This window comes from Nansenia antarctica (assembly GCF_963989245.1).
Source record: "Nansenia antarctica genome assembly, chromosome: 2".
Taxonomy (NCBI): Eukaryota; Metazoa; Chordata; class Actinopteri; order Argentiniformes; family Microstomatidae; genus Nansenia; species Nansenia antarctica.
In genome coordinates this window covers 66922512-66947673 of record NC_137675.1, presented here as the reverse complement: position 1 = coordinate 66947673, position 25162 = coordinate 66922512, and the positions used below count along the sequence as shown (strand labels likewise).

The 25162-nt window shown below is 44.3% G+C and overlaps 2 protein-coding genes across 2 annotated transcripts in view; one reads left to right on the top strand and one right to left on the bottom strand.

The window, feature by feature from the left end:
• pde4a (phosphodiesterase 4A, cAMP-specific) overlaps positions 1-16595 on the bottom strand; it is a gene marked incomplete at both ends in the record, with an annotated part of 35570 nt that extends 18975 nt beyond the window's left edge. Inside the window, one exon of the mRNA XM_080523946.1 lies at positions 16297-16595. Coding sequence (XP_080380072.1) covers positions 16297-16595 — 299 coding nt within the window. The remainder of the gene's footprint in view (positions 1-16296) is intronic.
• A 4823-nt stretch (positions 16596-21418) lies between these two features.
• Positions 21419-24879, top strand: LOC308150493 (F-box only protein 47-like; the record flags this gene model as incomplete). The annotated part of the gene is made up of 9 exons (XM_080523317.1): positions 21419-21518; positions 21717-21869; positions 22125-22201; positions 22530-22638; positions 22741-22914; positions 23103-23243; positions 24160-24302; positions 24456-24597; positions 24776-24879. The coding sequence occupies 9 exons, from the start codon at positions 21419-21421 to the stop codon at positions 24877-24879; spliced, it is 1143 nt and encodes a 380-aa protein (XP_080379443.1).
• Between the last annotated feature and the right edge of the window lie 283 nt (positions 24880-25162).

The following is a 25162-nucleotide window of genomic DNA, read 5'->3' as shown; positions in this document are numbered from 1 at the left end:
CCTTAACCATTCACTTTCTCTTTCCCTCTCTGTCTCTACCTCCCTCCCTGTCCTCGAGTTAATGATCCACCTTCCTCAGCCTTCCTCAGCCTCTCACCCCCCCCCCCCCCCCCCCTCTGCATCCCTGTATCCTCAGCCTCAATCGAGGATGACAGTTATTTCCTGCATGCCCCCGCTTCCTCCACTGCCAAGATCTCACCGCCCCCCCCCCCCCCCCCAACCCACATGCTCTGTGCCTCATGCGCATTTAGCACCTGGCTGATTGCTATGCCTAGGTGTGTGTGTGTGTGTGTGTGTGTGTGTGTGTGTGTGTGTGTGTGTGGGAGGGGGGGTGGGCGGGGGGCAGTGGGGGTTCGGGGGGGAAGGGGGTTAGATAGGGGTGCTACTTTTATGGACCAATAATATAATCATGACTACGTATTTATTGGTGTGATTGAATCAATCTGTTGAATCAGCAACTGCTCTGGCAAGATGATAGGGCTTTTATGGAACTCTCCTCTCACAGAGGCAGGCTTTTTGGGCACGGTGCCCAAATGTGACATGACCAACGCTGCCTCATCGCCTCCGCCTGACCCAGCATGCCCTGCGTTTCACCAGGCTAGCCCTCATGAGAGATCAAGAGAGATGATGATGACACAGACTCTGGCCCTGCCTGTACATTAATACTCCCGTTTCCCCTGCCTGACTGGCTGATTGGGCCTGTGAGGGGGCAGCCCTGGCACCATGCCACTGGCTCACGGAGGGCATCTGTCCATCGGAGCCTCACACAGGGCTGAGCTGTGCCAGGCCGGGAACACTGCAGGGGCAGGATGGGGGAGAGGAAGAGAGAAGGAGAGAGGGAGGGAGGGAGAGAGGGGACTGTATACAGAGCAGATTGAGAGTGACAGGCAGGTCACCAGTGGTGCCCCGGTGCCCCGGCCGGCCGTGCTTCCCCCGTCCACTGCGCTGTAGTCAGATAACAGCCAGGGATTACAGCAGATTATCCTGCCCAACGGATCAGAGACACTACCCAGAGCGGCCGACCAGAGAGTCGGTGGAGGCACAGAAAGTGCAGATCCTTTCAGGGAGAAGCTTATAAAGCACATACTGTAGAACTGATTCCTCAGAAAATCACTTGCCTGGCTAACCTTGGTGATAGGGATTCTTTCCCTAGATGCACTCTACTGAATAATCAGACCATCGATCAACTGGAAACCCACAGGCTCACCTCAGTGTAAAATACTACTCACTAAACCTGACAGCACTCAGACAAAATGGATAATGCATTGTTCAAAAACACCTACCCGTATTGAACAGTTCACACAAGACGCTCCCAGCTCCCTCATTCCCCAGTGTCATTCCGGTCTCTGTTCCTGTGTTGTTTGTCTTAACGTCTGTATCCTCCCGACCCCACCAGGGACACCCATCACCTTGCATTACTATCAGTAGATCAGTAATGCTGCGTCAACTCTCAAAGGAGCCATGTCAAAGGCACAAATCTGATTTTTCCTGTTTACCTTGTGTATGCTTAACCCTTGATTGCCTCGCCTCTGTTCTGCTATGCTGTAGGCTATAACAGGCTACATTTCCAATATTAGATTAGATGTTAGCCCACTCTGATGTGATCGTTACATTTCTTTGCACAAACTAGGACATCCGTACATCAGCATTATGTACGGATGTACAGCATTATCCAGTAGTCATTCGACTGTATACTGTTCTATACTACAGACTGCTAGCCTAATCCACGTTGGCTCTGTTGGCCAGTCTTTCTACTGTACGTTATAAGTCAGGGCTGTGCTCAGCTATGGCCCTAGCCTGACTCTGCTGGGAGTGTGTGTCAGTCCCAGGGGGTCTGGCCCCCTGCTGCTACCTGACTAATTACAGCTGAGAAGTGACACCCACCACCACCACCACCACCACCACCACCACCACCACCACCATGGTCGTAAACTCTCCCTCTCCTCCCTTTCTCCCTCTCTCTCTCTCTCCCTCTCTCTCTCTCCTCTCTCTCTCTCTCTCTCTCTCTCTCTCTCTCTCTCTCTCTCTCTCTCTCTCTCTCCTCCCTCACTCTCACGCTCCCTCGCTCCACTGAGCTCCCTAACCTTTTATATGTAAATAATGATCCCTGCGGATCCAGGGGCCGTTTAGTGTAAAAGGAAACTACTTAAAATCGTGTCTCCAACATCCGCATCTTTAAGCAGCGTTACTGAACTGGAATGTCGGGGGGGGAGTCAGAACAAGTGTTTGTTCTAATGAGCGCTGCGTTCTTCAGAGAGTACACCGCCGCGCATGCATTTTTTGTGGAGAAGAGCTGCATTTCCTTCCATTTGTTTCTAGAGCATGAGATTGAGTCTCAGCTAAACAGATGGATAGGCTGACATAGACGCCGATCCAGAGAGAAGACAGATGGAGAAATACTCTCAATTGGTGTTCTGCTTCATTTACGCAACCACATCTACGCAAATTAGCAGTTGTAAAAATGTAATGGTTTGTACTGAGTGTACAGACCTCCGTCTAGAGAGATATAAATGTTTTGGCACACAGAGGGAGAGGCTTATTTTCACAACAAGGACTGAGTGATATTGATTTGTGTCTAATGCCTAATGGAGTTCATCTTCTCTATTATGACTCGCCTGAGACATGCACTAGCAAGGGGAGGGGGCGGAGGAGGGGGGGGGGGTTGATTAATGTAATGCATATACTAATACATATACATATATATACATATATATATATATATATATATATATATATATATATATATATATATATATATATATACTTCTCATCACAGACTGACCAGTTCCTACAATGTAGATTCAGTGGCCCTACTCAAAAAAGCAATCAGTGTATGGTGCAGATGACTATGAATGAGTCAAGAGTGTACTCTAAAGGGCTCTGCACACAGCGTGCGATTTCTGTTGCACGTCAACGTTCCATTTTGAAGTTTGAATGGAAGTCTATGAGAACATCGCATTTACCCACACACGGCCCCGATTTTAATCGCACGGCGAACATTCGATTCCATTCATTTTGAATGGGACAAAGCACACGGCGTGCGAGTTTTGTCGCACTGCTTTGTCCCATTCAAAATGAATGGAATCGAATGTTCGCCGTGCGATTAAAATCGGGGCCGTGTGCGGGTAAATGCGATGCTCTCATAGACTTCCATTCAAACTTCAAAATGGAACGTTGACGTGCAACAGAAATCGCACGCTGTGTGCAGAGCCCTTAAAGGGCTCTGCACACAGCGTGCGATTTCTGTTGCGCGTCAACATTCCATTTTGAAGTTTGAATGGAAGTCTATGAGAACATCGCATTTACCCACACACGGCCCCGATTTTAATCGCACGGCGAACATTCGATTCCATTCATTTGACAGTGCGACAAAACTCGCACGCCGTGTGCTTTGTCCCATTCAAAATGAATGGAATCGAATGTTCGCCGTGCGATTAAAATCGGGGCCGTGTGTGGGTAAATGCGATGTTCTCATAGACTTCCATTCAAACTTCAAAATGGAACGTTGACGCGCAACAGAAATCACACGCTGTGTGCAGAGCCCTTTAAGGGCTCTGCACACAGCGTGCGATTTCTGTTGCGCATCAACGTTCCATTTTGAAGTTTGAATGGAAGTCTATGAGAACATCGCATTTACCCACACACGGCCCCGATTTTAATCGCACGGCGAACATTCGATTCCATTCATTTTGAATGGGACAAAGCATACGGCGTGCGAGTTTTGTCGCACTGTCAAATGAATGGAATCGAATGTTCGCCGTGCGATTAAAATCGGGGCCGTGTGTGGGTAAATGCGATGTTCTCATAGACTTCCATTCAAACTTCAAAATGGAACGTTGACGCGCAACAGAAATCGCACGCTGTGTGCAGAGCCCTTTAGAACTAACAATTTATATATTATATTTATATTTGATCTGTTCCAGCACCAGCACACCTGATTCAACTAATCAAGTACAAATCATAATTGCTTTGTACTTGATTAGTTGAATCAGGTGTGCTGGTGTATTAAACACTAGCACATTTGATCTGTTCCAACACCAGCACACCTGATTCAACTAATCAAGTACAAAGCAATTATGATTTGTACTTGATTAGTTGAATCAGGTGTGCTGGTGGTGGAAGAGATCAAATATGTGGAGCAGCTGAGGGTCCCTGAGGAGAGGTTTGAGAACCACTGGGATATGGAACCAAAAAAGGTTCTGTGTTTTGAGACAAGGGGTATCATTTAGGAATCATGGTATAGCACCTTTGTTATGTCTAAAGTATCTTAAATGGTTCTACTTTATAGACCAACAACCCTTGAATGGTTCCATTTTGTAGATAATTTTTTTAGTTAGCCTAGTTTCAGGTAGACTCGAAGCTCAAAGTTAAAACCACAAGATATCTCCAAGGTGAATGGCCTTGCTCAACTGCTTTTTTACAGCTGCATGAACATGCACACACTTCACACCAACCACCCCAACAAAATACATGCATGAACATGAGCACAGATGAAATACAGTTTGCACACATTTCACACCAACCACCCCAACAAAACACATGCATGAACATGAGCACAAATGTAATACAGTTTGAATTAAGTATAAACCAACATAACAGGTAGATCGGTTAGTGAGAAAATGCAACAGAAAGAATGGAAATTCATAATTGCCCACAATTCCCTAGCAACAGGAGGGAGCAATGTAGCATGTTTCCTAGGGAATTGTGAATTTCGGTTCTTTATATTGTAATACCTCACTAATCGATTCATGTGACATCCAAACTTAAAACAGGGTTAGGTCAGACTATTTGATGAGACCTTGATGAAATTGTTCTGCTGTATAAATGACTTTGTTGCACCTCAATGGTGCCATAAAGAACCCCTAAGAACCATTTGTGGCTGCAAACATGATAGATGCTGACTGTATTGCATTTAATATCTTCGACTTCTGCACACCAAATCTGTAATGTGTAAACCACCTCTCTAAGCAGCCCCTCCTCCCCAACCACCCCGCTGCAGCCCACACAAGGAGCAGTATTTTTAGCGCATCACCCTGTCTCTGAGATGGAGCACGTAACTCCCTGTGTGCAGGCTGGGGCTGCCGGGGCTCTTTTATTTTAATCCAGACTGGAGAGAGAAAGAGGGAGAGAGAAAAAGAGAGAGAGGGAGAAAGACAGAGAGAGAGTGTGAGTCATCGAGAGGTACCTTTGTGTCAGTGTAACTCTGTCCCTCTTCTCTATCTCACCATCTCTTCCTCCATCTTTCCAGCTGCCTTTTTTCCACCTCTCTTTATCAAGGGCTACCACATGATCTATCGATCCATGAATCTATCTATCTATCTATCTATCTATCTATCTATCTATCTATCCATCCATCCATCCATGGGCTACCAAATTATCTATCTATCTATTTCCACTTCCAATTCCATCACATCTAAGCCAATTTAAAAGTGAAATGCACTCTAATACAGCAATCTTGGCAAACAATTTGTTGCACAAATTTCATACCACAAAGGGGGAAGCCAGGGTATTAAACCAATATTATAGATAATTACTAATATAATGTGACATAATAACAAGCCCTAGATATGGTGAAAGTGCAGCTGAGTGAGAAATCACATACGGTTGATTTCCATGCACAGTAAATTGCTTTTATCTAACTATCAATCATTTTTTTTATATTGCAGAATATTCAGTGTTGATCATAGCTCTTAACTGAATGAAGTGTTGAATTAAATGATGTGTCTCTTCCTTATATGACAGTGTTTGTATTACTAGAAATACATTTATATTCATTTATAGCCAGCCCCTCCTGTAATTGTGTGACAATAATACTGTAGGAGTTACATTACATTACATTAGGAATCATAAATAAAAAAAACTAAGATCATGTAAATGCTTCATTAATACATGACCACCTATTGTATCATTAATACTAGCTATCATTAATACAATAGGCATTAATCTAACATCTAACAAAGGTATTATATAACCTTGTGTATATCAGTAATAGTCTAACAATAGTGAGATCTCTATGATTATCCTCAATAGCAGTAAAACAGTCATTAGTAATGGAATGAATACTGTAAATAATCTGTCTGGATTATTTTGATTTGTCTGGGAGTGTGGAAGGCAAATCCTTTTGTACAACTATAATTGCAGTTATTAATCATTTTGTATAACTATAATTGAATTTACTGAGCATTTTGTATAATTATAATTGCATATATTCAAGAACACAATACAGAGGAGGATATGCATGTGTGGTTAGGTGCTGGGAGGAGAGATAAAGGGGAACCCTAGGTACCCCCAGTTAAGTCATGGGATCAGAATGTTGAGAAACTGGAAGATAGTCCAAGAAAGAGACTTATGGAATGGAATGTATAGGAAGCTTTCTCTCCTACTGCACCCTTTTCTTTGTTCCCCCGACTTACTCTGGTTATCTCTTAGAGAGAGACACTATTGTACTCCTACAAGCTTCTATTAAAAAGTATTATTAATCATTGTTATTAGATTTGTACATGTCTTCATGCACTGAATCATGGAGTTCAATACCCAACCGAATTTATTAGGAAGAAAGGATCATTTTCCTCCACAGGAGTCACTGATCTGCAGGTTGAGAGACTGGGATTGGCTGATCCTTTTAGACTTCAATGTGTTTCCCAACACAAACCAACATCTCTGTCTCCGCTCCTCCTTCACAAGTCATATTGTTTTGACATTTTGCAAGTACATCCTTGGCAAGCCTTGGCAACTACAGCCAGGCTCTGAGCATCAGTCGCTTTTTATTCAGTCAGAACGCTGTCCGGGTCTCTACACCTGTCCAACAATGACGTGAGGTGAGGTCAATGGTTGTGGAGACTCTGCCTCCGCTGCCTCCCCTGACCGCACGTCCCTGCTATTCAATGATCAGGAGCACTCAATCACTTTGACTGGGTTAAGCAGCTTTGAATTCTACTCTTTTTTTTGCAGCCCAAAAGTTGAATGCTCTCATTGCCTTTCTGTCTGAAATATGAGTTGGTCTCATTTTAGCTTTGAAGTGTCATGCTGTGATGAATCCACTCTAATTGATCTGTTCATAGACAACACTACATCTGCTTCTACAGTCTCTATAATATTTGCCCCCTGCTGTAAGTCCATCGAGTCTCCTTCTCTCTCCGAATTACATCTATCGTGTCTATCAACCGCACCTCTCTTGCTCTCATCTCATCTCTCTCTCTCCATATCGCTGTTGCCATTGATGGATGTCCTTATAATAGAACTCAGCAGTGCGCTGCATTAGTGTTTATAGACATCATGTTTGGAGTCACGGCTGTAATGAGAGTGGGATGAAGGAGACAGCAGATATGGCTGTGGCTGGCTGAGAGTAGACTGGACCAGGGGATCAGAGAGCAGCGTAATTGAAGGAGAATGGAGGGAGGGAGGATCAGTGATTGGCTAATGAGGCCTGGGGTACAGTGGGAGCTCCATCCAGTTAGCTGTCTAGTAACAGGCAGTTCTAACACATTGGAGGGAGAGGGAGTATAGGCTGCCTGTGAATCAGCAGTATGTCCAAACAGACTGGATGTCTCCCACTCTGCCGTGTCCCCAGACACATTCAGCCTCACAATAACGCTCGCTAACACATACGGGCACAAACTCACACACACAATGGCTGTGCCAGAGCGGAACTCACTCTGTATGGCATTCACAGTTCAGGAATTAGAGTAACAATAGCCAGGCAAAAGCCTTACTACTGTGGTAACTCTCGCCTCATGCTGGAGAAACAATGGCCAACACCAGAATACAAAGCAAACTGGTTCAAATGTGAGAACCCGGCAATGACAATTCGGCGGTTGCATCCTGATGGCGAAATGTTATGGTGACAAATGCTTTCCCCTCATAACGAGCGCATCTTAAGGAGATGCGCCATGCCCTGAGGGGTGCAAAATGAGGACATTACACACACATCCTCGATGTACAGTACATATATACACACACACACACACACACACACACACAAACACACTGATACACAAACAAAAGATACACAACGTGTTCTACGCATCCCCTGTGCCTTGCACGCAAACGCAGACACACTCAATATCTTTCTTGTACACATTGAAATACAGAAAGGAAGCTGAAATAAAGCTCAATAAACACTGGGAGCTGAAGCTGGTTGGGTTTAATCTCATTACAGATGATGCCTGGGGCCTACTCTCCTCCTATTTATAGCACCCTGACAGAGAGGGCTGGCCTCAACATCCGCTCTACTGGCTTGTTGCTGCTGTGACCCGATGACTGATAGGGAACAGGACCAATCACAGATGGAGTCTGGTTCAAATGTAATATGACAAAACCTGAGATTGCCAGTGATCTGTGGCGACACCTGCCCCTGCTCTCTGCACTCAAGTCACACTCTCCTCCACACCCACCCTCTGCTCTTCTCTCCACTCCGCTCTCCCTGTTGTGGTCCCACCTGCCCTCCACCATCGTCCCATCAGAGCAGACAGGATCTAAAGAAAAAGGACGACACATGCCTTCATCTGTCACTGGTGGTTAGAATCTTAGGAGCACACAGAGAGGAGGCTGAAGTGAAAGAGATGCCTGGTGCTGCTAACGTCCTCCTCATTCACTTAATTACTCCATTAATGTGACGCTCCAGGATTTTCTTTTATATTTTCTGCCACTAGGTCTAAAATTAGCGCTCATGAGCAAAAGCTGGTACACCTCCCCACTACCATAAGCAATTAACATGATATCATGAACCATATAATTAACACTGTAAATAATTAGCAGGAAAAATAATCCTGTCTCTAAAAGGTATGATATCTTATCTAGTATGGCCAGACATTGGAATACACCAGCAATGAGTACATAGCCAAAAAATCAGATCACACAAGTGTGTGTGTGTGTGTGTGTGTGTGTGTGTGTGTGTGTGTGTGTGTGTGTGTGTGTGTGTGTGTGTGTGTGTGTGTGTGTGTGTGTGTGTGCGTGCGTGCGTGCGTGCGTGCGTGCGTGCGTGCGTGCGTGCGTGTGTGCGTGCGTGCGTGCGTGCGTGCGTGCGTGCGTGCGTGCTTGCGTGTGTGTGTGCGTGTGTGCCTGAGTACGTGTGTGAGAATGTCTGTCTGTGTTTGTGTGTTTTGGTGTTGGGAGATATACTGTATCTATATAGAGGAGATGATGTGAGAGTGGACTATAAAGGGGAATGTCACAGGGAGAAAGAGTCCAGGACTGCTCACCACTGATGTTAATTAATTAGTTGTGTATCAGAGTCAAAGACAGCCTCTGGCTTGCCTCAGCATCACCCGAAATACAATTCCGGCTCTCTGCAAGTGACCTGCACTAACTGTCAGTCGCAGTGGAGTGGAGCATGGTTCTGCTGCTGAAATACTCATGCCATGGCCCATGCCCAGGACAAAAACGTCATGGTATTTTGAAAAGGACCCAGGTCTCAAACTGACAAGTACTGCATCAACTGTGAACACCATCCTTAATCCTCAGGGCATAGCTTTTTTATCATCAAATCACCTGGCTGGTGAGTCTAAATGACCTACATGACCTACGCTGCATTCACACCTAGCCAACCACCTAGCAGAGGGCAAGACTTGTATAAGTGCTTCACTCTCCTGTGGGAGGAACATGGGTGTGTGTTACCCCCTTAGACTGTATCTTGCAGTCAGGTACAGTATAGCTATACATCACAAGGCACCTCATGCATAATGTAGAATCCTTGACTGTTCCCACTAACCTTGTACAGACTGTATGTCTTGCAAGTGCTGTTCTATATTCCTCAGCCATACAGTATTGTATTGCTGGATATCTGAATCATGCTGGGGCCTTAGCATTAGCAATCCATTTTCTGTCTCACAACAAAGAGAGAGTATGGTACAGTACACCCCACTGCACTCATACACACATGCTCAAACATCCACCCACACACACATGCACTCATACATATACACACACAGGCAGACATCCACTCAACATCACCCATCAAACTGAGGCGAAATATGAAGAGTTCAAAAGCATGGAACATATTCTGTGAATATTTTTCTATTGCAAATATGATCAACCTATCAATACCAACACATTTAATCTTGATACGTTAGTCGCATCCATTTAGAAAAGATAGGATGTATTGAATAGCGGGTGGTGCACTTGACAATTGGTGCTATCACAACAGTATATCTTTATATTTCAGAAATAATGCTATTTGTCTGCTGGTTATATAATAATAGTGAGTCAGAGTTCCAGTCGTTTCCAGTCCAGTTCACCTACAACCAGAGAAGAGTAAGACCAAGACAGGCCAAGGCAGATACCTCCATCATCATCTTCATTCTTCACCCTATACTTTATCCTTCAACCTCCATTCCATCCTTCATCCAACAGACAAGAACAAGAACTCAACCCAATGTTCACAAAACAACATATGAATCATGTCATGACAAAGATGTTAAATATGACACTACAGTCTTGCTGTGGCTGAAGCCAGAGGGTACAGTATGGCAGTCTGTGGCATATATCACTGCCATCTGTCCTTCTACTGTAAGCAGAGCTGACACTTTCTCCTAATTATCCAGTGAATTGGAGTCTGAGGTCCTGCCAGTATGCATGTATCCTGGGAGGCATCGTGTTTCGCCTAGCAAGACAGGAAGTAATGCCTCGCTGGCACCGCCTGCCTATTCAATACACCCTATCTTTTCATGTCTGCCTGCCGTGCTGGGCCTTGTCCCCAGGTGCCGTAATTCACCCCGCTCTGCACTGATTTGTTTGGAGTTCCGGATGTAAACTGGGTACTCTTTCTCTGTCTGTGTGTGGTCCCTTCAGTACCTTGCATTAGTTCTCCATTCTGCTCTGCCCGACAGGTATTGTGTTTGTTCTTTCTGCTCCACTATGACTGGGTTTGTGAGGGGATATCCTGCTATGCAGCTGACACCGGAGTGTCTCTCCATGCTCCATGGAGACAGCTGCCTGAAGCACACTCCACAGGGTCATCCCCTCGTTGGCGTCACTTGGCGCTGCAACAATACAATGTGAGAATGGGATTGTGGGCCACTACGGTTCTCGTGGATTCAGGTGGGCTTTCTCGTTCACTGGGCAACAAGGGAGCCACAACACTCTTCACACCTCTACATTGCTCTGGAATCTTGTTCCAGATGAAGTACCTGGCAGTGTCACACAGGAGGATCCGGACGATTAAATAATATTACAGGTCGAGAGAGAGTATGACTTGGCCTCTGTGAAATGGACATGTTATTTGCTTGGAAACCTTGGAAGTCAGGCTTTCTTAGACTTTTTCAAATTGACATTTCGGTGAGAGTAAAATAATATCACCCCTGCAGAGCCATTATTTGCTCAGCAGCAATTCTGTGACTCACCCAGTCCAAACTGGTCTGGCACCATTTACAATAATACGATTGGTAATATCAGGTGGAATACTATTCTTAATGAACATGATAATGATAATGATGATGATGATAATGATGATGACGAGGATGATGATGATGATGATGATGATGATGGTGATGATGATGATGATGATGATGATAATAATAATAATAATAATAATAATAATAATAATAGTCCTCTTTGGGTCCGCAAAGAACTTTCATTTGTCATTTGTGTGAACTATCCCTTTAATGGGAGGCCATAAAAGTGTTCATTTGAGGAGGCTTTTTAGTATTGTCAGAACAATGCTGTAGAGTTCATGTCTCCAGGCTTAGGGGGTTTAGAAAACATGGCAGGAAAGAGATAATGCAGTTGTATCATTTACAGAGATGTGCCTTTAAGGGGACCTTGAGACGTGATAAAGCTAGGCAGGATGTTAATGGTGGGCAGTTCATTCTACCACTTGGGATATGGAGAGATTGAGATTCAGAAATGGTTCAGTGAAGAGATAGTCTGCTAGCGAGCAGATGATGATCTCAGTGGACAAGAGGAGGAGTGGGAAGAAATTATTTAGATAGAGGAGCTGTGTGATTAAACAGAAAGAATAAGGCTATCAGAGACAATCTGAGAGGCGTCAGGGAACCAATGAGGAGGACTTCACAATGGAGAGACAACGGAAAGGAGAGAAAATGAGAGATAGCATAGATAGTAGTAATAACGGCTTTTTATAACAATGAAATAAGATGATGGGAGAATAGACCAGCACAGGGAAAGTAATTACAGCAGACAAAGAAGTATATAACAATATTATTAGATAAAATCGAATTGAAAAGAGTAGACAGGAGCTTATCGAAGAACAGGAGAATGACAGGGTACGGCAGAGTGACTAGCTGATATTCTGAGTGTGGAGGGAGAGAAGCCACTGGAGACAACCACTGTATTCAAGGTTCAAGATAATAGAAGACTACAGTTACTGGAGGTCAAGTGTAAAATTGTGAAAAGAATGAATGCCACATACACTGTGGGAAGCAGAAGAGGTTCTGGTTAGCTGTTCTGGATATACAGAGGGAACAGCCTTCGGGTGCCTCTGTGGAGACAGTGAGGTAATCAGCAGGAAGAGTCTATGCGGAGGAGCCCTGGAGGATGCCCGTAGGACCGCTAGTGAAAACAACCAGTTCGGTGTCAGAGATAGGGACCTACAGGGATACCGGGCTGGGATTCCAGGATCAGCTTGAGTGAACAGATACAGTACAGCTAAATGAACAGCCCTGAGACACTAATTAGAACTGAAGGTTGAAAGAAAACACACTGGGTGTGCAGGGGAACACACAACCTATATCTGAACTAGCAGTCAATACAGGAATCAGGAGTGGAGATGCAGAGGTTCACTGTACCGTACATCTAGCCTGGAAGTACAACAATGCAGTTGTGGCAGTAATTAATTGTAGGTGTATCGAATTAAGAACTAAATGATCATGGCAGCGAGCCAATCAGCAGCCAAAAGAACAGCACAGAGCTTGCAGCTCGCCCTTGGATACAGGCTCGGGAGACAGAGAAAAAAATGCATGTAGCCGGAGGAAGAGAGGGGTTGAAATTATTGGAAAGGAGTGAATAGCTAAGATATACTTACAGAGCTCTCTGACTTAGCACCAAAGGGGTTTTCAGCAGGCAACAGAAAATTGTTATTCAGTTATCACTACATAACCACACAACTCATAATGTATGCTTGATGGTATGTGCCAAAAACATCATACAATAATACCCATCAGTGGCTTGAGGCTTTGCCTTTTTGGGTAAATGTCTATCTATTATACACATCCACAAAACAAGTAACCATAGCAACAGAACTACGAGCAGAGCTGTTCCACTGTTCTGTGTCGGTCATCTTACTTCTGTGGTAACTTCCCAGTCAGCGACAAAGAGCTTGACAGACTGTCTTATGCAGACTGAGAGAAACAGAAGAGATGAACAGTCTGACACATTTGGGGAGATGCAAGGCACTACTCAAACCACTTAACCTTTTTAAATAATTATGAAACTATAGTTGGGCTGCCAGCATATTAGTCTCTACATCCTTGCCTCTGTTAAACCAACCAACCAACATAGGAATACAAACAAACTTTCGTTTTTTTATCAATCCCAGCTAATCAGATTTTTTTCCAGAACTGTCTCGCCCCGAAGTGAGTGACCCGGCTGCATGGCTCAGACATCAGGGTTGGCTGGACACTGACCAGAACCTGACCCCAGACTGTAAAAAGGGAGAAGAAGGCTGCTCCTCAACCCAAATGCTCGAACACAGCCAAAGCATGTAAATAAGAGCTACAGCATTTGCCATCAGCAGCAGTGAAGTAAGAGAGGAACTGTGTGTGAAGCTGCACTCCTTACTCCTCCCAAAGGAAGCTACAGCCCAGGGCTACAAGGAGCTGCCGGATCCAAATACAATGGTAATAAAGCTTCATGAATCCAGCGAGAGGCACAAGCACCAAGCTCACAGCTTTTTTTTATTCAGATGTCAGTGTGGAGGTAGAATATTGCACTAATAAATTAAAATAAAGAAAATAAAACCTTGCAACACAGCGGAAGTCATCCCAACCCAACCCCCTCAGATATGAACAGAGATAAAGCAGCCCTGATTACCATCCACATACAGCTCACACCATCCTGCGGCCAACTCCCCCCCCCCCCCACCACCACCACCACCACCAACCCACCCACACACACACACACACACACACACACACACACACACCCCACAGATTACACGAATAAAAATACAGATCACATAAACCACTCATAGTATATTTCTTCGCACACACACATTTACACATACAGTGCACGCCTGATCATTTCCTCAACAAAACCCCCCACAAACAGATGCACACCGTTTCACTAATGACCTTAAGTGCACATGTACAAGTAAACAGACATACAGTATTTCTAACCTTGCACACATACACAGTCTGTTTATCAAAGTGCAAACACACACAAGCAGACATTGCAAGCCGGCTATAGGCTCTCTCTCTCTCTCTCTCTCTCTCTCTCTCTGCGCTGCGCCACCCACAGTAAGAGTCAGCCCCACTGCACTAATGTTGGATTCGCTCTGAGCGTGTCCTAGGGACTAGAATACAAATCAGCCTTTCCACTCCAGTCAGCCTGAGCTGGCCCTACTCCCAGGAGCCTGCCGTGCGGGCCGTTTTGTGGCACAGAAGAAACCTGACAGGAAGGAAGCCAGAACTGGGCTCCCAGCACCCTCTTGGGACCCACTACTCCCACAGGGCTGTATTATTACTGTAATAATCACCCTGTTTACTGTGCTGCGGTTCCGGAAGCCACCGATTTGCCCTCTCTTAGCGACATAGAAGGAGAGAGAGAGAGCTACACTATGGAGCCACAAACACTCCAGCACACTCTTTCACGCCCACACTCATCCATAAGGAACATCTGGGGGTACCAGGCTGTGTGTGTCAGTGGCGGCTGGTGGATGGAGAAATGGGCTCACTGGAGTGGAATGGTATCAAAACACATGGGTTTGATATGTTTTTGATTCCATTCCTCATTCTGTTCCATCCATTACAATGAGCCTGTCCACCCCATTTCTCCACCAGCCACCAGTGGTGAGTGGGTGTGTGGGTGTGTGTGTGTGTGTGTGTGTGTGTGTGTGTGTGTGTGTGTGTGTGTGTGTGTGTGTGTGCACCTCTCTCTCTCTCTTACACACAAACACAATCACAGATAAACTGTCATAGATTTGTGAACATACACTTAAACTGTGGATCTAAATACATCAAAATTAATTCTAATCATATAGAGGACAGGTTCATCTAATTTCCACTGTAATATACAGTCAATCAGCACTTGATGCCAGAGGGAATGCCATTTACTATAGAGGTCCAAGAGAAGCCAAGTCATCATTGTCATATTGATGAGGTATGGAATGGATATTGCGACTTTTGTAGTCTAGATGTTTTCCTTGGCAAATCCAATTGTCATTTTCAGTATCAATACATTTTCGTCCAGAGTATACATTCCATTGCCACTGATACTGTCTAAATTACAGAAAATAACTCAGAAACCAAAAATAAGTCAGGATCTATGGTGATTCTAAAACCACTGGATTAAGGTCCATATGTCAGTCATAGAATATGAAACCCTATTGCAGTAATATTAAGTTTATCGATGTTTATTCTCTGCTGGCTAATTTCAAATGAACATTTCAATTCAATTCGTAGTGAGCATGAATTACGATAACGATGAATTGAGAATCAAGGACCCCAATTGAAATAAGCCAGTGGCTTTCTTGGGCTTTTATCCTGTTAGTTGACCTTGTATGTAATATGTACTTTCATGTACCTACTTCTGCAAATCTTCTAATAAAGTTTTCAATCAATCAATCAAAGCACCAAACACTGTGACCTTCTGACACTGGAATTGAGAATCTCTACCTCAGGAGATGCCACCTGTATGAAGTGCACCCATGAATGACGTCTAAAGTCATTCTGTGTGTAGGCTATACTACACAGAAGTGACAAAACGCGAGAAGTGGTTTGGGAGACATTATTACCATTATGCACGCACGAATGCACCCACTGGACCATTGCAAACGCGCAACACAACTGTGTCTTTCTGTTCTAACAAAATGTGTTTAACAAAAACACACTCTATAAGACATTATTGATATTGCCCGTGTCATTCCTGTTTTTGAGTGGGTGGTGGGCTGGTTTGCACAGTCGGACTCCGCGAGCGCTTCAAACTCATGTTCTCTGACATATCCAAGACGCATAACGCATCACCACCGAGAACCCACGCTACCCGCCTCCCAATACAAAGCACTTCATATCAGTTAACCCTTCAGGCATGCTCGAACATAAGAGTATCATGCAGTCATTAAATGCCCCCCCATGTATGCATATGCGCCTAAACTGTTAGGAAATGTTGGACACCCCATCATACCGTTTATTTCCTACACAATTGCCGATGGATGTGTTCGTCGTTCCATGGAACGAGGATGGCCAGGACATGCGAGACTTCTTAAGCCCCGGTCTGTCGCTGGTGTCCATTGCATTAGAGCGCTCGATCTGCCGGTGGTGCTGCCGGTCTGTGTCGGAGTATCCCCGGTGTTTGATCTTGATGGGGGTCCGCGGCTGCCTCCAGAGATGTTGCGGAGGCTTCAGGGTCGCCTGCCCTTCCCGGGGAACGGGCAGCGAGAGAGAGAGGCTCTTCTTCGAGCATGGTGGTGGTGGTTCCATCATAGTGCAAAATTAAAATATCCCTTTTTATAGTTCAACTTATTGAAAAAGGAACAATATGGCTATGTATTCTTTGACTTGACAAACCGTTTTAATGTCCATTGTCACTTCTCCGTACCCCTGTGGTAATGGATACAAAAGTGACCAAGTCCAGTGCAGTCTGATTCTAGATTCGGTGTTCTAAATAAAAACATCTCTCTCTAACTATCACAGTGGTAATGTCAAGCAGAGATGCGGGGACTCATTTCATCCAAAAAAGTGTCGTTCTCATTTTTTAAGGTTATCAAATTCAATCCAAAAACAAAAGTTAATCTCTTTTCCTGAAAGCAAAATGCTTCCCTAGGTTTTTTGCTTTGATCTTTACCCCAATCGTTAAAATATCCGAGTGATAGGTAGACACTCGCCTGTGCTGCTTCCCCTGAAGTTGGACGCCTCGTCGCCCATGGCGCAATGGATCACTTATTTACAGAACAATTTATTGCTTTTATCAGCCCCTTTATTGCAGAATCACAGACCGCTGGCGCTGGTTCCTGTGCGATGCGGGGTATTATTGCTGCTCCCGACTGCACATGTCTGTCAAAGCTCCGCTCATAAGCTCTCCGTCCCCAGCTGGAGCCATCCAAAGTAGTAGCACATTTAGAAGACGGTCGTGCATCTGGAACTACAGCGCCTCAGCCGCGCGCGCGGAGCCCATAGTCTTGATTTGCCCCTCCATTCAAAATGTTTGATCCAATCATTTCAGTTTGAAATTAAATTGGATTTCAAGCGATAGAGCATAGCTATTAATTACATCATGTTGTTGGTAGCCTATGGAGTTGTGCGTGTGTGCGAAACCCACGCGATCTTCTTTTCTTTGACGCTAATTCTCTTTTTGATTGAATGCCACTAACTATGTATCATAAAAAAAGGCCACTAAAAACAATAACTGTCGAGGTCCTGTGATTGCCGTTAGTATTATCTGCCATTCTCACGTCTGTTTTCCCAGTTTGACGACCTATGTTACAATAACCTAACGCTTCATCACCCCCACTATCTCTCCCTCCCCCGATCTCTCTCTCTCTCTCTCTCTCTCTCTCTCTCTCTCTCTCGCTCGCTCGCTCTCTCTCTCTCTCTCTCTCTCTCTCTCTCTCTCTCTCTCTCTCTCTCTCTCTCTCTCTCTCTCTCTCTCTCTCTCTCTCTCTCTCTCTCTCTCTCTCTCTCTCTCTCTCTCTCTCTCTCTCTCTCTCTCTCTCTCTCTCTCTCTCTCTCTCTCTCTCTCTCTCTCTCTCTCTCTCTCTCTCTCTCTCTCTCTCTCTCTCTCTCTCTCTCTCTCTCTTTCTCGCGTGCGCATGGAAATGCACGCGGCTCCGGGCCTGTTGGACTATCTCTTTGGACTGGGATAAATTCAGTAACCTAATCAATCATTATGTTGCTAATTCCCCTTTTTTTTCTCTCTCGGTATGGAATTATGTGTGCCTCTAGTAAAGCTAGACAGAAAATCAAAAGAAAATATGCTGCATTCTGTTTAAGGGTCTGTCATCATTGTCTGCTTTGACGGCACTGAAAACGTGGACAAAAGTGTAACCCATAATAAATCAATAATCACTTTTCACCCCAAAAACTACTATATTTGTTATGTTCGTGTCGCATTCTTTCTACTGGGCTGTCACTTTGATTTCCCTGACCATTTTCAGCGTAATTGGATCATGTGAGCACGGGATTTAAACCGAACATAGGCTATTCATTCACAAAGGCATATCTAAAACCTTCATTGTATGTTTGCGTTGACCATATTATCATCTGAAGGTACAGATTATTATGCCATCCGCTTTTTGTCAGTCATTATCAGGCTATTGCAACGTTTCCCCACGATTGTTGTGTCACGATAATGAACCACCCAGTAGCCATAGGCCTACTGAGCTCGTCTGCTCACCTGATACATTATAAAGCAACCTATCAACAATGAGAGTGGTAGGCAGTGGCGGACTCAGGCTGTTTGAAGGGCAGGGGCGAAAATAAAAAAAGGGCACCTACTGCACAACATGGGACCCCATCAGTGCACATGGTCAAGTTGAATTTTTCCTAAATTTCGTTGTTTGGTACCTGTACTGTAGCAATGACAAATAAAGTCCATTCCAAGTTTAGACCATTGGAAGGGCAGCCAATAGAGGGCACATCCTCTAATTTTGCCACTCAAAAGGGCACTTTAGTGCGACGTTTTTCAACTGTGGGGGCACATGGTCAAGTTTAGACCATTGGAGGGGCACCAATAGGGCACATCCTCTAATTTTCGCCACTCAAAAGGGCACTTAAAGGAGACGTTTTTCAACCGTGGGGGCACCAGGAGGGGCAGTCGCCCCCCCTGCCCTCCCACTGAGTCCGCCAGTGGTGGTAGGACTCCTGATAGCATGGCATAAATACCAGCAATATTAGCAGCAGAACATACAAATGATTACACTTTCAAGACATTCGGGTAAAACGGCTCCTATAGGCGTTAGGCAGTAATTACTATACAATACAATACAGTACTACAGTAATATACGCAGTGAAGATAACACCTGAAATGTGTAACAAACAGCCATGCTATTTCTCAGAATGTGGCTTGAATCATACTTACTCACTACCATCTCTAGAAAATAGTGCCTTGAAACATCTGGAAATGATGTGCAAGCGAGTAAGGGGCATAGTACCAATTTACGGTTGGAAAAAATGCTGTCCATCTTGTTTGAGCTGCCCAGTAAATTCAGTGGATGACTGAAAATACATCATACTTTCATATTGTGAACCATAATTGAAATGTCAAAAGACTCCCAGTACTTTCTGCTGGTGAAATACCATGGAGGGTATGCACATTCATTCCGCTTATGAATTTTCTCATTAGAGAAATGTGTGTGCGTGTGCGCGTGCGTGTGTGCGCGTGCGTGCGTGTGTGTGCCTGCCTACGTGCATGTGTGTGTGTTGCTGGGTTGTTAGTTTGAATAGATAGCATATATTTAGAATATGTAAAATGCAAACACCAGAAATGCAAGAAAGTTTGAGGTATACCAAATGGAATTAATAACAAGTGTTACGACCCTTCTGTCTAGAGTAAAATAAGGGCCTTAGGGTAGAGTGCACAATGTACAGGTGTGTTGCAACACAAATGCCCAAAAAAGTGTACAAGGGATCAAATCAATTCAAGTTTTATTTGTATAGCGCATTTCTTACAAGATGCGACTCAATGCGCTTCACGTAATGACAGATGTTCAGTGTCCAGTGTAGTGTAGTGTTCAGTGTTGTGTCCAGTGTCCAGTGTAGTGTTCAGTGTTGTGTCCAGTGTCCAGTGTAGTGTTCAGTGTTGTGTCCAGTGTCCAGTGTAGTGTAGTGTTCAGTGTTGTGTCCAGTGTCCAGTGTAGTGTTCAGTGTTGTGTCCAGTGTCCAGTGTAGTGTAGTGTTCAGTGTTGTGTCCAGTGTCCAGTGTAGTGTTCAGTGTTGTGTCCAGTGTAGTGTTGTGTCCAGTGTCCAGTGTAGTGTAGTGTTCAGTGTTGTGTCCAGTGTAGTGTAGTGTTCAGTGTTGTGTCCAGTGTAGTGTAGTGTTCAGTGTTGTGTCCAGTGTAGTGTAGTGTTCAGTGTTGTGTCCAGTGTCCAGTGTAGTGTTCAGTGTTGTGTCCAGTGTAGTGTAGTGTCCAGTGTTGTGTCCAACCCCCAGTGGTCAGACACGGACAGCTCCGTTGGTGGCCAGTCATCCCTCTGCTCGGGACCACGTACAGCTCGGCGCCTGCAAAAAGTCAGCTCTCAAAAACAAGAAAACAAGCAATAAAAATAGGGGGATAAGTAATCGGTAGACATCTGAGAATGTATCTATTGTGAACTTTTAAATTACATTAAGTGGTTGAAGACAACGCGGCGTTTTTTAGCCCTGCCAGCTGTACATCATTATCTTTGTTTTGTCACTATTTGCACTTCTGGTTATATGCATAACTGCATTTTGTTGTTGGTACTTGTACTCAGCAATGACAATAAAGTTGAATCTAATCTAATATCTCTCTAATATCTCTGATAACGCTAAACCACATAGGATTACCCAATTAGCCAAGCCAGATGAACAAACTACGTGCGAAACAGCCGTGTAACACATGCAACAACCTAAATAATAAATACACATCTGAAAACTATAACATGTTCATTAATAATATTTCGAAATTCTCACCTGAGCTGCATTTGCCATTGTATTTGTAATTCTTCTTCTTCTTCTTATCAATTGCGTGTTCAAATTATTGTTCGTTAAATGTCCTATAAAATGTCGCCGTGTTTTTAAGATCCTTCAAAATCTGGCGGTTTCTCGCGGTTACTTACCGACGCGCTTACGATGACGCGGTTACTTACCGACGCGCTTACGATGACGCGCTCTTCCAGAGCGTAGTTACGAACGCACCCCTTGTTGTTCAGCGAGTGTCCTCGCGAGGGAGCAGGAACTGTGCAGCACACAAGCTCAATAGCAGCTCGCCGGCTGAGGTAAAACTGTCGGTGACTTTAGTTTAGATATATTATAGCATCTATATTATATTGTCTCATGTCAGTGGTGTCAATATTTACCTGAACACATAACAGCATGTGAAGGAGCATTTAAAACAATTTCAAAGGTTTATTGACAAGTGCCATTCTCCTCAGCTGGGTAAGTTCATGCAGCTATGCTAGCCAGCAACTTTTCAGTTTGTGGCTAACCACCAAGTTTAACTAACTAGCTATTTCCTTTCGCTTCTAGATTATCTGTGGGACAATAAAGGCTTGACAGTATTCCAGTTATTATGGCGGAAGTGACAAGGAAATTCACGGTGACCCGTGATCACCCGTATCCCGTCAGAACCATGACGACCCGCAGTCAGTGTCGTCAGGTTCGGGCCAGCGACTGTTTCTTTGAGCGGCTGGACCCCAAGGTCTTTGACATGATCCTGGACAGACTCTCTGGTGGGTTCTGTTTGCTTTGGACATTTTTCAGGATGGGTGAATTATGATTATTGAGACATATCTATGAGGCTTAACTATTCTGATTGAAGCCGTTACCAGGGGCAGGGTACTAAATGGTCTTAAATATGTATAGCTTCAATGACGTGCATCTGAATTAATGAGATGTTTCTCCCTGCCTCATTGTTTGTTGTGGTAAAGTGTCGCAGATCAGTGTGTTGAGCATGGTGTCCAAGGCCATCAGTCGCCGCATCATGGGCTATGTCTCCACTCAGACCTGGAGGGAGAGGATCATCGTACAGGGGTGTCATCACTCCACCGAGGTGTCCTCACTAGAACACTACACATCGCTGGGTGAGAGGCTCCTCAACAGCTTTATTTGATTAATTTACCTTTATTTTACTTAGTTGGTTGGCCAAGAACACACATGTTTATAATAAACTAATATTCAGAGCCACATTATTTCTGCTGTAATTCTTTATCAGGTAGATAGACCAAAGTATTATTTCTATCTCCTTTCATAGGGGGTCCGATGAGGAAAGCAAGTGGTCCTGGTTGGCAAATATAGTCACTATGTTACATTCTTGTTGTTTTTGCTCATCGTTTCAGGTTTATTGTTCAAGAGATGTACCCTCTTGCTGCCAACAAAGGATAGGCTAACGTTCATATATAGCAAGTTTTCACAGGTAAGACAGAGAGGTGAGGGAGGACAGATGAGGCAATGTTTAGCTGTGTGTGCTCTACAAACATTCTCACATTTCTAAACAAACCAAACAGTTGACAACATTGAATAGATTGTTATTTTCTAGTTAACCTTACTTAGACTAACATAGTTGTTACCTCCCACTCAGGTTCCTTGCTTCATGATGGAAGAGTGCATTACATCAGTGCAATGCCAAGGCTTCTCCAGCTATGGAGCGTTTCTACAGGTGAGAGCCTAGTTACAAAGAACATCAGACAATTTAATATCAAAGGCTGAATCCTGTATTGAGATGGTTAATGTTTGACTGACAGACATTGATAGCCGGCTGGGATGAGCTGGAGTGGCCCAGAGTTTTCAACTTCCTGTGCGACTTCACAAAACTACCCCAGAAAATCATGTCAGTGGTCACAGGAGAGCCAGGTGAGTGTCTGTCCCTATAAGAGAGAGAGAGAAACAAACAGAAAGGCTAATTGAAAGAGTGTGAGAGACGTGAGTGATCCGTATGTCTTTTTTCTCCCTCAGGTTCATATCAGCTGTTGGAGCAACAGATCCGTCTGTTCTGCAGACAGGTTCTGTTGGACCCCTGGAAGAACGACAAGGACACTCTGTTCTGGCTGACCCGCATCCTGAAACCCTGGCCCATTGTCAACCAAGCCCGGCTGCTGTTCATCCTCTACGGACCACTGCTACCAGACGGTGAGAGGGACAACATGGGCCTTCTCGGTTTCTACCTTAAAAAAACTGGTTGCACTTTTGTACAGTATATAAATCACTTGTTAGTAATTACATGGTGAAATTCTAATGTTAATAATAACAAATGAAATGCTTGTTTTTTGGTTGGCCAGAGTTGCAAGGCTCTTTCCGGCTGTTTGTGCTCTTTCCAGGTTGGCTACGCTGGCAGGAGAGGGAGCAGCTGCGTGCTGGCCTGATGAACCTGGCCAAGGCTCTCAACCTGCTACACAGCGACCCGGAAGCCAAAGATTGGACCACCGACACCATAATGGCCATCCTGGAGGAGCTCATAGGTAACTGCAGTAGCCCAGAGGACTTGGCAACTTTTAATGATTATATTTTACACACCCAGGAATGGTAGACAAACCTTTTACACTCTTTTGTCTGTATACTGTATATACTGTATGTCTGGTCAGTCCACACGTACAGTATGTACCATTACCATAGGATTATAGATTTCACTAAGCAAATGGTGCGATGATGACTGATGTATAGATGATTCACTTACCTTAAGCCTGGTACACATATAAGGATTTTCTGATTATCTGAGAAGGACCCCACACATGAAGATAAAAAATCATGGATTGAACAGTCTTGATCGTATTGTGTGTGGTGTGCTCCAATATACAACCACATGCATAAAGATCTGTCCTCCGACAGTCTGGAGTCTTGCGTGAACAGGGTAGTAGTACCCTGACTGACCTGTAGAGGCAGCCATGTGCTACAGGGAAAATAAAGTGCAGAAGAACGAAAAGAAGAAGTCAGCTCGCTTCTTGAGTGGCTACATTCCATTCCACGTCACAATCGGACTTGGGAGTTGTCAGTTTTGACCACAGACAATAAGACTTTTGATCGTAAATATTGAACACGTTTAATATTTACGATCGTCGGCCCCGACCATTTTCCGAGCAGATTGTCGGGAGAAATTGATTCTTAACACACCTCACACCACAGGATAATCTTGTAGGATAATCTTTAGAGCCATCCGATAATCGGGCGTTTGCTGTCCTTGGTCGGAAGGGGGGAAATCGGGCCAAAATCGGCCAGATTATCTTTATGTGTGTACCGGGCATGCGATAAATGTACTTCGCTTGTAAGTCGCTTTGGATAAAGGCGTCTGCTAAATGTCAAAAATGTTAATGTAAAGTGTGAATGCTGTGTGTATGAATGACAGTTGTTTTGTTTTGTGCTGGTTCTGTTGGCCTCCAGTCCTCCCCCAGGCATGGCACATGGAGAATGTGGCTCGTCTGTTCCTCCTGTGTGGGAACAGCTTGTGCTGCAGCGTGCTGGCCAGCAAGGCCCTCAATGGACGCCTGTTTGAGATCTCACGACTCATTGTGTACCTCGTACTGGTCAGTCACTGCTGCTAAATAACTTTATTATCTGCTCTAGGGTTCCGGTATCTTTTAACCTAAGAGACACATTTCCCCCATTTTGTGCCCACTTAACGGAAGGTACTGCCTGAACCGGCCTGAGCTACTGACATTTCTGGTTCCCCCTCTCAGGTGTGTGAGAAGGAGGGGCACTCCATGAACCGGCCCGTCAAGATGGTGCAGCAGGTGTGTGAGGTGTTATCCTCTGCTGACAAGTGGTCCTTCATCCAGGTGTTGGAAAACATGTTCTCAGAGGTTGCCATGGAGATGGCTGGTGAGTTGTTATAGGCACTAAGACTATCGTATCAGATCAGGGTCCAGATTCCTTCAAGCTTTGTAGCACTAAAATAATCTTAAAGTTAAGGGCATATTATTTGGGAACACATTAATAGAAAAACAGTTAAAATAAGTAGACATATGCAGATTTCTAACTGTCAACGATCTTGTCACAGATGACCATCACATGATCTCCAGCCATCACTTGATCTCCAGCCTCCTCAACGCCAGTGCTCACTTCCACACTGTGATTCTCAACATGTTCCTCACAAAAGAGTGAGATCGAGGAGAGGAGTAGTGTATATTATATATTATTATTATTATTATTGTTATATATTAATATATATTATATTATTACTTTCTTTCACAACAAACCGGATGTTCTGTCTTTGATTGTAATCTTTGAGAGTCATTGTTTTTTTTTTTATGTCTTTTATATATTTATCTATATCTATCTATATATATATCTATATCTATCTATATTTACAGTATACGTCTGTGTAAACTACTCTTCTGGATAGAGGTGTTCAACTTGTATTGTATTATTTATGGTTATGTATTGA